Source organism: Bos mutus, chromosome 29, assembly GCF_027580195.1.
Source record: "Bos mutus isolate GX-2022 chromosome 29, NWIPB_WYAK_1.1, whole genome shotgun sequence".
NCBI lineage: Eukaryota > Metazoa > Chordata > Mammalia > Artiodactyla > Bovidae > Bos > Bos mutus.
The window spans coordinates 653,745-667,423 of NC_091645.1; the positions used below are offsets into that span (position 1 = coordinate 653,745).

At 47.1% G+C, this 13,679-nt stretch overlaps 1 protein-coding gene across 1 annotated transcript; it reads left to right on the forward strand.

Moving 5' to 3' along the window:
• The first annotated feature begins 9,604 nt into the window (after positions 1–9,604).
• LOC138986210 (uncharacterized) lies at positions 9,605–10,375 on the forward strand. Its single transcript, XM_070365007.1, has one exon. It carries the CDS (start codon positions 9,605–9,607, stop codon positions 10,373–10,375), a length of 771 nt encoding a protein of 256 aa, XP_070221108.1.
• The last annotated feature ends 3,304 nt before the right edge of the window (positions 10,376–13,679 follow it).

Sequence of the window (13,679 nt, forward strand, 5' to 3'; positions counted from 1 at the left end):
GACTGTAGCCCGCCAGGCTCCTCTGTCCGTGGGATTCTCCAGGCAAGAACACTGGAGAGGGTTGCTATGCTCTCCTCCAGGGGGGTCTTCCCAACCCAGAGACTGAACCTGTGTCTCTTATGCCTCCTGGAAGGCAGGTTCTTTATCACTAGCGCCACCTGGGAAGACCCCGATACAAAATAAAAGTTTAATAATAAAAAGGAATCTTTCTGGAATGAGCAGTGCCTTTAAAAAAAAAAAAAAAAGTATGTAATTTCTACCAAAACATTTTTAGGCAAACATCTCTAGGCAAAACATCAAACTGGTACCTGAACCTTGTCACCAGGGATATAGCCCCTGCAGCAACATCCCTCTTTGACTAATGCTAAGTGAGATCAATTCAAATAACACCACAATCTTCCCTGGTGGCTCAGATTGTAAAGAATCTGCCGCAGTAAGGAGACGCAGGTTTGATCCTTGGCTCTGGAAGAACCCCTGGAGAAGGGAATGGCAATCCACTTCAGAATTCTTATCTGGAGACTCCTATGGACTGAGGAGCCTGGCAGGTTAGAGTCCATGGGTTTGCAAAGAGTCAGATACGACTAAGCGACTAACAACATATGACACACTGCCATCCATCACTCACTTCCAGCTCAGGTGGGCAATGAGTGTTTCAAACAAAACTTTTTTCAATGTGCTTTCAATTTTTTGGCAAAAATAGAGTACACATGCATCGTAATATACCCAAGGCCATATTGCAGTAAGTGCTCTATTCAGTCAAGTTTCTCCAGAGAAACAAGACAAACAGGGATGCCTAAAAAGAGAGAATTTGCTCACATGATTATGGAGGCTTGCTGCTGCTGCTGCTAAGTCGCTTCAGTCGTGTCCAACTCTGCGACCCCATAGACGGCAGCCCACCAGGCTCCCCCATCCCTGGGATTCTCCAGGCAAGAACACTGGAGTGGGTTGCCACTTCCTTTTCCAATGCATGAAAGTGAAAAGTGAAAGTGAAGTCGCTCAGTCGTGTCCGACTTGTCGCAACCCCATGGACTGCAGCCTACCAGGCTCCTCCATCCATGGGATTTTCCAGGCAAGAGTACTGGAGTGGGGTGCCATCGCCTTCTCCAAAACCCCAAATCTAAAGGGAGGGCTGGCAGGCTGGAGATCCAAAGAGTTACAGTTCAAGCCTGGAGGCCATCTGCTGACAGAATTCCCCCTTCTCTCAGAAAGACTTTCAACTAATTGGAAGAGGGTAAAGAACCCACCTGCCAATTCAGGAGACTTAAGAGACATGGGTTCAATCCTTGAGTCAGGCAAATCCTCTGGAGGAGGGCACAGCAACCCACTCCAGTATTCTTGCCTGGAGAATCCCATGGACAGAGGAACCTGGCGGGCTACAGTCCATGGGGTCGCAGAGTCAGACATCACTGAGCGACTAAGCATGCACGCACCCACATTATGGAGGGTACTCTGCTCTACTTAAAGTTCACTGATTTAAATGTTGTCATCACCTGAAAAAGCTCTTCAGATTCTCCAGGGTGAGGCCCAGCAATCTGCTTTTGAAAAGCCTTTCAGAGGATTCTGACACACGCTCAAGACCACTGGCCTAAAAGCAGAAACAAGTCCAAAAGGTGCCTTAGGAAGCAAGCTCCTAGGTCCCCAGCATTCTGCTCATTTTCCAGATACACTCTGAACCACCTAGTGAATGCCTATGAGATTCCACCTATGAGATTTCAGGGTTGGTTTCTCAGCAAACCAGAGTTTTTCAAAATGTGAATCCCACTTGCTATATACCAGGTACTCTTCTAAAGTGCTTTAATGACATGTGTTCAATTTCATTTAAAGTGATTTCCTCCCCTAAGTTTGTAGTATTTATCTTTCTGAAGACAATATGGCTTAAAACTGCACTAAGACATTTGGAACACCCCCTATCAGCTCCTTTCATCCTTATAAATCCTTATAAATCCCATGATTATTATTGTCACTATTTCAAAGATCAGAAAACTGAGACGCAAAGAAATGACATTTTCAGGGAACCTGGCACCAGAGTCAAACCCCCACCACCGGTGAGGCCTTCTCTTAACTTACGAGCTGCTTGGGCCTCAGTCCTGAAGGCTGACTGGACCCACGGTGGACTGAGGTGTCCTCCAGGGACCATCTAGCTTCACTGGCGCCCACTGGCTGTGGCTCGATGGGTGCGTTTGCTTCCAGAGTAATTCCCCCAGGGCCTGCAAGCCCTCAGAGGTGTGCTGCCAGCATCACTAAACCAAGTAATTCAGTCAAACTATTTTAGCAGCTCCCACCTACACTGACCTAAGAGGTCAAGGGAATTGTGGATTGCTTTTAGAGTTTGCATTGGCCCCACTTTCCAACTTTGTAGAGCATGGTACAAAATACTAACTATTAAGCTAAAATTTAGTAGTATTTAGTACAAAGCATAAGCAATCACCAAGGACTGTTCCCACTAACCAAGAGGTCTGGTTCATGGAAAATTACCATATGTCTTATCCATGGATAGTTAATTGAGAAAAATTCCAGAATCATAAAGCATATATTCTGGAGATTTGAAAGAGACCTTCTGATTTAAGTCAACACACCTTCCCTGGGTCATCTTCCCTGGATCATGGTCTTGGTCAGTCATTCATTCAGACATTAACTGATGGGAATCCATCCCCACAGTTGTCCATTCCATGTCAGATACTAGAAAGGTCTTCATTCTTATGGGCCAAGGGCTATCTCTCTGAAGCCTCATCCTTTGACCCCTAGGTTTAATCTGTCCTTCACTTTATCCTCAGGTGCCTGCAAACAGTGAGCGCACCATCCCCAAGCCTTCCTTCCAGCTTTCATCTCTGCCATTCCTTCCACCAGCCGAGCATCATCTCCAAGCTCAGCCCAGTTTTGTCTGTGTCCCTCTTAATGTGTGGCAACCAAAACTGAGCCCATATTCCAGGACAGGTCTGATCAAGAAGAAGAACAAAGCAATCCCCTCCCATCTGATGGACTGGGATACAAATACAGTTAATGCCATCATGATGTGTCTTTATAGGCACAGAAACAGAGTTCATTTTTTTTAACTATTTTTTTGGCCATACAGCGTGACAGGCAAGATCCTGGTTCCCCAATCAGGGTTCAAACCTGTGCCCCCTGCAATAAAGGCATGGAGCCTTAACAACTGGACGACCAGGGAAGTCCCCAGAGTTCATTTCTGAATACACACATATAAATAAACTCTAAATACCAGGAGTCTATTAAATGATAAAAAACATTTTTAAATACTCAAAAAAACTTTTTTTAACAATTTAAAAACACATGGCTTTTCCTCACTCCTCCCATACTCCTCTCTGTCTTCCATTTCAGTTAGCATCATGAGCGTGGCAGCAGCTAGTTGAAAGATTCTTGGATTTCAGAGGCCCTCAGGGCCATGACAGGAACTGCCCCAAGTCCTCCTGCCTGAACCCAGGGATGTCCCTCCCCACTGGGGTACTGGGCTGGGAGGCAGGATCTGCCTCACTCTGTGACACACAGTAATGACTTTGTGTAGATGAAGCAGCCACAGGACTCAGCCTCCAGGAGCAGGCCCTGAGCGCAGACCTCCTGGGCACTTGCTCAGCCACTTTGTAAAGGCAGAGTCCGCTCTCCTCCGGGGAAGAGGTGAAGGGAAGGAGCATGTGCTGAGCTCTAGTGTACGGCAGGCTCTGTGGGGCTTCTGTGCCTTCTGTCTCCTAGATCCCCCCTCACCTCTGAGGGGTGCATGTTGTCCTCAAAGGGCTTAAATTGGCAGGTAAGGCCAAGGCCCTGCAGCTGGTTGGAAGCAGGTGGGATGAGAACCCTGCTGCCCAAGGTCACGTATTCCTACGACAGGCCCACCAGGGAGACCAGGTGGTCAGCACTCCCCATGGCAGCCTGCACTGAACCTCGTGCTCTGTGAGATGAGGCTGGGGCGTTTAGTGGGAACCACCAAACAGGCCCCTTCTCAGGAGCAGAGGCCCCGAGGCCCAGGAATCCCAGGACCCAACAGGGTCTCAGAGGTCCCTGCCCTCTAATAAGTCACTTCTCCCCACCTTGGGAAATGGGTCCTCGGCTGGCTCACAGATGTCTGGGTTTTCTCTGTGGCCTGGGAAGAGCTTGCACCACTACGAAGTTAATCAGTGCATGTTAATTAACAACAATGAGCCTTTTTCTCTCCCCCTACCCACCCCTTTGCACTTAGTGAAATGCCTGGGATTAAGCAGATTATTCACGATACCCAAAACTGCCACTTTTCAAGTCAGGTCATTCTGAGGGTATGTTCCAAGAAGGTGGATAAGAGAGATTCAAATCACTTTTAGGAGGTCTTCAGATTCCCAAGGCATTAAAGGTCTCTTGTGGGTCCAGCCTGGTGGTTATAATGTCTCTTGTCTGCATGGGGAGCTAATTTGCAGTTAAATAAGTTAAGAGGGGCATCTCCCAGTGTGTTCCAAGGAAAAAATACCATTAATCATGATGGGTACTTACATGGGGCCTTTAATCTGTGCCTCTCAAAGTATCTTAATCACCATTAATTATACCTCCCAGTATACCCTAAGGCAGGTGAAAACTAATATACCCATTTTACAAGTGAATAAAGGACTATCTGGGGAGGAGGAGTAAATTATCTGGGGCCACACATAAGCCAGTGGCAGAGTAAGCAATTTCAGCCACAGGTCAGGACCTAGGCTACCCTGTTTTCATTGGCGCTTCCCTCTGAAGGACTGGGCTCTGGGAGAGAATCAAAGATGCTATTGTGGTACCACTTCTAAGGGCCAATGAAATTGATCACTCTTAAAAAAGAAAAGTACCCTGTTTATGGAATGCATAAAAGCAGTATATTATCATGCTTTGGACATTGTCCCTCAAGCTAAAGGTGGCCAGTGACTGTCAGAATGTGTGAGACACATCTGACTATGACTCAGTCGTCCTGGGCCATGACAAAGATGCTCCTTTCAATGGAGTCACAGCATGGGGTGTCCAAGTTGATCTGAACAAACAGATGTTCTGTAGCAGCTCCTTATGTCCAGGGTTCTCTTTTCTCCCAGTGTCTCCCTCTGTGCACCTCAGCTTTGGGTCCCCAACCCCACACCATAGGAGCACATAGCAGGGATGTCTGATCTACTGTTGGAGACTCAAGGAGAGCCCAAAAGAAGAGCATGAGCACGTCAGCAGAGGTGGCGGGGCGCTCTAGACGTGCGAGAGCATGAGCACGAGGAATGCAAGGAGCTTTTTCTTTGTTGACTGCACCAGGTTTAGTGGCAGCATGCAGGTGCTGCCGTGGGGGCATGTGGGATCTAGGTCCCCGACAGAAACAGATTCACAGACACTGAAAACAAACTTACAGTCACCAAAGCAGAAAGTGAGGGACAAATGAGTATGGGATTAATAGAATACACACTACCGTGCATAAAACAGATAAGCAACAAAGATTTACTGTATAGCACAGGGAACTATACTAAATAGCTTTAAAAACATATAACAAAATATAGTATAAAAAACCTGAATTACTGGACCATAAAGAAGGCTGCGTTCCCCGCCTCCTCTCTGCCCTCCTCTCCCACCCTCTCCCCTACTCAGTCTTCAGGCTATTCTTTTCTCAAGCATGCCCTGCTCCCGTCTTGTGGCCTGCTCCCTCACCAAGTCTTTGCTTACAGTCATCTTCGAGTCAAGACATTCCCAATCACCTACTTAATTCTGCAGCCTCCTCTCCTGCCTACACTGCCAACCCACCTGAGCATCATCCACCCCACCTTCTTACCCCCATTCTCTCTCCAAACCCCCCCTTCATAGCTCTTGATGGCTTTAGTCCCATAGATCATTTGGTACTCCCTGGAGAGCTCTAAAATATAAGCTTAATGAGAGCAGGATTCTTACCAGTTAGCTGTGTTCTCTACAGTGGAACAGGGCCTAGTACATACTGGTGATCAACGAATATTTATTGACTAAATCTTTTAACAGTGCCTTGTGCAGGGAAAGTATTCAGCTTTAGCTAATTAAAACTGATCTACAAAAAAGATATAAATATCATTATTGAGCAAGTGGAAAATCTTGAATATGTGTTCTATGTTATATAATATTACTGTGCCAGTATGCAATTTCTTGAATGTAATTATGTAAGTTATATAGGAGAATGACCTTGTGCTTAGGAGACAGAAGCTGATGTATTTAGGGGGCAGGTGTCATGATATCCACAACTTACATTCCAATGTTTCAATAACGTATAAATACTGAGATGTGAGTAGATCAAAACAATTAGCAAGTCTAGATGAAGGGCATACTGTGTTCATTGTAATGTATTTTAAAAATCATCTTCACTTTGAAATTCTTCAAAATAAGGTGTTGATGTGTTTAGTTTGTCATGTGCCAACTTGGCTCAGCTGAACTACATTTCCCAGAAATCCTTTCCCATACGATCCCAGTAGGATGGGCCCCAGGGAGACTCCAGTGTTTCCCATACGACCCCAGTAGGATGGGCCACAGGAGACTCCAGTGCACGGTGTGGAGGATGGCAGTGGAGCAGCAGGCGGCGTCAGCTTGCCCACTTGGTCACTTGTCCATCGGGCCAAGTGTGAGGCAGCAGTGTCAGCTGCTCTGCCAACCCTAGGCTCCCTTAAGATTCTCTGACTCCTGGGACAGGTGTGTGTTTTGGGTCCGTGAAGAAGAGCCCCAGCTTCTTCAGGACACCCATTCCATTGAGATCAAAGGCAACAGGTACTCCACTGAGCAGTCCAGCATTCTGTGAGTGCCAGCCTTTTCCCCTGTTAAATCCATCTTCCTGTCCTCACTGCCTGCCCTGAAGACTTCAAGTAAGACCATCCAAGGCAAAGAATCCTCACAGACATCCTTACAGAGATGGCTTAACTAGCTCCCCCAACTGCATACGATCATGTTCATATAACAGATTCCTTTACACACACACACACACACACACACACACACACATTCTGAACTTGGTATCAGGAGTAGGGCTTACTCCATTAGCGTAAAAAGCCACATTCACAAATCTCTTTGAGATGAATTGTTTATCTTTGGCTAAATCGTACTCTTAAACTTTCTGTTGTTTGGTTGAGAGGATTTGAAAGGCACACTCAGTCTTTCTAGAGGGCCTTTGGCTTGACAAAAAGGTACTGTGAGGCACCACCTTTGCTATTTCTACTGCCATAACCAAAGTTTTATGGTCACACCCTTGGCTTCACCTTCAGGTTTTCCTGGCAGTGTCCTGGATCTGATCTCTGCTTAGAAGCAATTTCTTAGCTTTAGAACCATATGCCATCTGGAGAGGCTGAGAATCCTCCAACCTATCACATCCCAGCTTCTTTGCGCTTAATAGTCCCTCCCCTGATTTTCCCCTCTCCTCAAATTTCACAATAAGCAGCCAGGAAAAATCAGGAGACACATTCCACTCTTTATCTAGAAATCCTTTAGTAGATCACCTACTTCATTAAGTATATTTTCTAGTTTCCACCTTGCTGCTGAAAACAGCGTTGCTAATGATTTCTGCTACAACATAATGAAAATCTCCTTTTCTCTTTAAGTTTCCATAAGATTTTTCTTCATGTGCCCACTGATAAATGCACTGCAGGTGCATCACTTCTGTAATATTAATGCATAACCCACTGAATCAAACCTAGATGGAAGGATATTCTACAAAATGACAGTCAGTATTGTTCAAAAGTGTCTAAGTCGTGAAAAACAAGAAAAGACTGAGGAACTGAAGAGAAATAATAAGTAAATAAACGCAATGCGGCATCTGGACTGGATCTTGGGACTAGAAGAACATAAGTGGCAAGGGCTTAGAGTGTAATTACTGGTATTATAGCAATGTTAATCTATTTCCTGCTTTTGATCATTGTATTATGATTCTATAAGGTGTTACATTGAGGGAAGCTGAGTGAAGACTATTTGGGAAATATTTTGCAATTTTTTTGTAAGTCAAAAATTATTTCCAAATAAAATTTAAAAATCTCTATGCTTGAAGAATTCTTAAAAAAAAGAAAAAGATTTTCCTTACTTATGGCATCTGGTCCCATCACTTCATGGGAAATAGATGGGGAAACAGTGAAAACAGTGTCAGACTTTATCTTTTGGGGCTCCCAAATCACTGCAGATGGTGACTGCAGCCATGAAATTAAAAGGTGCTTACTCCTTGGAAGGAAAGTTATGACCAACCTAGATAGCATATTCAAAAGCAGAGACATTACTTTGCCAACAAAGGTTCGTCTAGTCAAGCCTATGGTTTTTCCTGTGGTCATGTATGGATGTGAGAGTTGGACTGTGAAGAAGGCTGAACACTGAAGAATTGATGCTTTTGAACTGTGATGTTGGAGAAGACTCTTGAGAGTCCCTTGGACTGCAAGGAGATCCAACCAGTCCATTCTGAAGGAGATCAGCCCTGGGATTTCTTTGGAAGGAATGATGCTAAAGCTGAAACTCCAGTACTTTGGCCACCTCATGCAAAGAGTTGACTCATTGGAAAAGACTCTAATGCTGGGAGGGATTGGGGGCAGGAGGAGAAGGGGATGACAGAGGATGAGATGGCTGGATGGCATCACTGACTCGATGGATGTGAGTCTGAGTGAACTCCGGGAGTTGGTGATGGACAGGGAGACCTGGCGTGCTGCGATTCATGGGGTTGCAAAGAGTTGGACACGACTGAGCAACTGAACTGAACTGAACTGAACTGAAGCCCTAAATTCTACAAGTCGGGTGCACCTAAGGTTTCACTAACATTCTCTTCAAAACCCATAGCTTGCTTCCAAAGGCACATCCATTTTAGGGTTTTTTATGGCAACACCCCATTCCCAGGAACTAAAATCTGTATTCATTATCTACTGCTGCTGCTGCTGCTAAGTCGCTTCAGTCGTGTCCGACTCTGTGCAACCCCATAGACAGCAGCCCACCAGGCTCCCCCATCCCTGGGATTCTCCAGGCAAGAACACTGGAGTGGGTTGCCATTTCCTTCTCCAGTGCATGAAAGTGAAAAGTAAAGTGAAGTCGCTCAGTTGTGTCTGACTCTTCGCCACCTCATGGACTACAGCCTACCAGGCTCCTCCATCCATGGAATTTTCCAGGCAAGAGTACTGGAATGGGGTGCCATCTCCTTCTCTGTCATTATCTACTGCTTTAGAACAAATTACTCCAAATCTCAGCATATTAAAAAATTAACATTTATTATCTCACAGAGTTTCAAGCTGTCAGGAATCTGAAAGCAACTTAGGGTCTCTCGCAAGATGCTAGTTACACTGAAAGCCCGGGCTACTCTAGGACTGGCTGAGACTGAAGATTTTGTCCCTAGGTTCATTCTTATGGTTGTTGGTAGACCTCAGGTCCTCACTGGATACTGGCTGGAAGCTTCAGTTCCGTGGCATGTGGGTCACTCTAGAAGGTAGCTCACAGCATGGCAGCTGGCTTTTCTCAGAGCAAGAAGAGATTCAAGAACATGAGGTGAGGTGGAGGAAAAGAGAGTCCTCAGATTTCCTCCATCCAGCTAGTTTAAGCAGATATGAAATGTTTGTTACAGAATGACTGTTACAGAGTTATTTCTGGGAGACATAGAATTAAGCCTGACTGCTACAAATTCAGGTCAAGTCATCCAAGAGATACACACAACCACACCATGAGACTGTTCTTGCAGAAACCCCACTGCTGCTTCTGCCTGCCCTTTGCATCTATGGAGCAGGGCCCAGAGAATAGATGCTCCACCACAGCGTCCAGGAAGATCAGCCTCTCCACACAGCATCCCTCATCCAACACCCACGTCCCTTACCCAACATGTGTCCCTCACCCGCCGCCCACGTCCCTCACCCACGACCCGTGTCCCTCACCCACCACCCGCGTCCCTCACCCTCTGCCCATGTCCCTCACCCTCCACCCGCGTCCCTCACCCTCTGCCTTCACCCCTCACCCTCTGCCTGTGGCCCTCACCCTCCACCTGCGTCCTTCACCCATGACCCACGTCCCTCACCCGCCTCAGCGTCCCTCACCCTCCACCTTCACCTATCACCCTCTGCCCACGTCCCTTATCCACAGCCCATGTCCCTCAACCGCCTCAGCGTCCCTCACCTTCCGCCCACGTCCTTCACCCTCCACCCACATCCCTCACCCGCCACCGGCGTCCCTCACCCGCCGCCTTCACCCCTCACCCTCCGCCCGCATCCCTCACCCGCCACCTTTACCCCTCACCCTCTGCCTGTGGCCCTCACCCTCCCCACGTGTCCCTCACCCGCCTCAGCGTCCCTCACCTTCCACCTTCACCCCCACCCTCCACCAGCGTCCCCTACCCTCTGCCCGCATCCCTCACCCACTGCCTTCACCCCTCACCCTCTGCCTGCGGCCCTCACCCTCCGCCTTCATCCCTCACCTGCCGCCCGCGTCCCTCACCCCATGACCCACGTCCCTCACCTGCCTCAGCGTCCCTCACTCGCCGCCTTCACCCCTCACCCTCTGCCTGCGTCCCTCACCCGCCGCCTTCACCCCTCACCTCCGCCAGCGTCCCTCACCCTCTGCCCGTGTCCCTCACCTACTGCCTTCACCCCTCACCCTCTGCCTGCAGCCCTCACCCTCCACCTTTGTCCCTCACCTGCTGCCCGCGTCCTTCACCCCACGACCCACATCCCTCACCTGCCTCAGCGTCCCTCACTCGCCGCCTTCACCCCTCACCCTCTGCCTGCGGCCCTCACCCTCCACCCGCGTCCCTCACCCTCTGCCCACGTCCTTCACCCATGACCCGCGTCCCTCACCCACCTCAGCGTCCCTCATCCTCCACCTTCACCCATCACCCTCTGCCCGCGTCCCTCAACCACAGCTCATGTCCCTTACCTGCCTCAGCATCCCTCACCCTCTGCCCGCATCCCTCACCCTCCACCCGTGTCCCTCACCCACCGCCCGAGTCCCTCACCCTCGGCCCGCGGCCCTCACCCTCTGCCCGTGACCGTCACCCTCCGCCCGCGTCCCTCACCCTCTCCCACGTCCTTCACCCTCCGCCTTCGTCCCTCATCCACTACCTGCATTTTGTCATCCAGGTCTCAGAAGGCATGTCTAGGGCACAGGCAGAATCCTAACTACAGAGAAGTCTGTAAATTATTATTAGCAGAGTCACTGCTGCTACACTGAGAATCTATGTCTGAAGAGGGACAGGATGATGAGAGACGTCAGCAGGCACATTCTCCTGTGACTGTGGGTGTCTGAAACTTTGAATACTCCAAATAGAACACCTTGGAACCACGAAGTCAAGAGACCCTGGAATGAAAAACAGAGGGTGATAGAAAACTGGAAGAAGGCAACAGTTTAAAACAGAAAAAGAATTAAGGACTCTTTATACTCATATGAAGGGTGGCCCATTTATAGGGGAAAAAAAAAACAGTAAAACTAGAATTTTCTCAATTCTTCCCAGTTTCAAATATTCTCTCCCATAGTCAACGTATTACACATACTCTTGACAGACGTTGTGTCCTAGTTGTTTTAATAGTATTTTTACACCTCCAATTTCTACATGGTAATCCTACCACTACTCTTTTGGGCAGACTCTCTTCTTCGAACTCTTCAGAGAATGAATCTACGATCTTCCTCACTTTGTGGATGCACCTGGAATCTAACTCCTGCTTAAACAAACTTGTAGCCAATTCTCCAATGCTTAGCCTCATATTTATCCCATCTTTCCAGAAGGACTTGGTGCCACCCTGTCTGAGTCTGTAAAGGGTCCCATGGTGTAAATAGGCCCTTGACTTTTCCCCAGAATTTTTTTTCTGCTCACCCAGAATTAGCCCTATTCCATTCCATCTTCCAAAATTTTGTTTCTATCATATCTTTTCTCCTCTATTAATCCTTAAGAGTGTGTGCTTTAAAAAAAAAAAAAATCCTCTTATCATTGTTAATTTAGAGGGGTTTCAAGAGGGAACAGATCTGAATGGGTATGTTCAACCTGCCTCCTTCAATCAGAAGTCCAGGCCTTGGGTTTGGCTCCCCATTTTAAATAAACTTCAATCACTTTATCACTTTTGGTTGAGCATGAGAGTGAAGTGAAAGTGTTAGTCACTCAGTCATGTCCAACTCTTTGTGACCCCATGGACTGCAGTCCGCAAGCCGCCTCTGTCCATGAAATTTTCCAGGTAAGAATACTGGAAGGGATAGCCATTTCCTTTTCCAGGGGATCTTCCTGACCCACGGATTGAATCCGAGTCTCCTGCATTGCAGGCAGACTTTTTACCATGTACATTTCCTTAAACTTGTCCAGGAGTCTTTCATACTCTAGACCTGGGTTTGGGAGCAGAATGGATGGTGTTCATCATCTGAGAAATGAATCACCTGTCTCCACCGCTTTCCATGAGGATTTCAGGTGTTTCCCCAAAAAGGATTTGCCTCTAATGGCCCAAACTTTGGGGAAATCCTTTTTAGGCAAAGTATCTGTCATATCCATGTTTAATCACATTACTTATCAATCAAATGAATGGATTGGATGAGCAGTAAAGAGTGGGACTCAGTTGTCTTTCTATGGGGAGTTGTCTAATGCAGAGATTCTCAAACACCCATCCACAAGTGTTTCCACCAATTCACAACAAAAGGAGAAAAATGGGACTGTTGTATTAATGTCCATTCAGTGAAATACATTCAATGTATAAGGCTACTTTGTTGTTAATCCTTCCCACTTTAATGTTAAATTATTTTAATGCCATGCTGGAAAGTGTAGATTTTAGAGTTTATTGTTTTACTGATTTTTGTTTCTCAGCAAAATAAAACATTGTTGACCTTCTGTTAGCTAATTGTTAAAATTTTCACATTTCCATGAAATTCTTGAGCCTGGGAGCTGTGGGTACAATAGGAGTTCTCAGTGGAAAGAACTTTTGGAGCCATGGAGGGGCATGAATGGGGCCAGCAGTGGGTGAAACAGTGGTGTCAGCAAGCTGTGGTTTGAAATCTTCCCACAGCTGCCCATTCTTCTTCTCCATTCCCATTACCCTCTCTGAGGTCACACCAGCTCTAAATGCCTACACACCACACTGTCCAAACTGAGAACTGCCTGTCTCCTATGAATGCTGTGGCGTGTTGAGGGGTGTTCCGGGAAAGAGACTGGGGGGGCCACTCATCACTGTGTGTCAGGTTTTATTACCTGGTCTCTCACGGGGGTGTTTTTGCCTCATCTTGGTTCAACATTCTGGGACTTCTTTTCTACATATGACAACTTGACATATTCTGGCTATAAAGGCAATGTGATACCGGAGAAGGAACTCTGGACTCAGAGCCAGAAACAGGACACCACTTTCCAGCCATGCGACGGGGACAACCTCTCTGACCTCAGTTTCCTCATCTGCAAAATTAACATAATGATGCCACCTTCATGGACTTGTTGCAGGAATTAATTATTTTAACATAGGTTTTAGTCCATTTGGGGGGCTATTGCAAAAGTACCATAGATTGGCTTGAACAACAACCATTTATTTCTCACAGTTCTGGAAGCTGGTTAAGCCCGAGATAAAGGTATTAGCAGATTCTGTGTCTGGTGAGAGCCTCCTTCTTGGTTCATGCATGTGTGTGCTCAGTCACTAAGTCATGTCCAATTCTTTGTGACCCTGTGGACTGTAGAACACCAGGCTCCTCAGTCCATGGGATTTTCCAGACAAATAATACTGGAGTGGGTTGCCATTTTCTTCTCCAGGGGATCTTCCCAATCCAGGGATCGAAACTGCATTTCCCGC

Excerpts from the sequence above, each read along its gene's own strand:
- LOC138986210 (XM_070365007.1), top strand. The coding sequence starts at position 9,605 with ATGAGACTGTTCTTGCAGAAACCCCACTGCTGCTTCTGCCTGCCCTTT.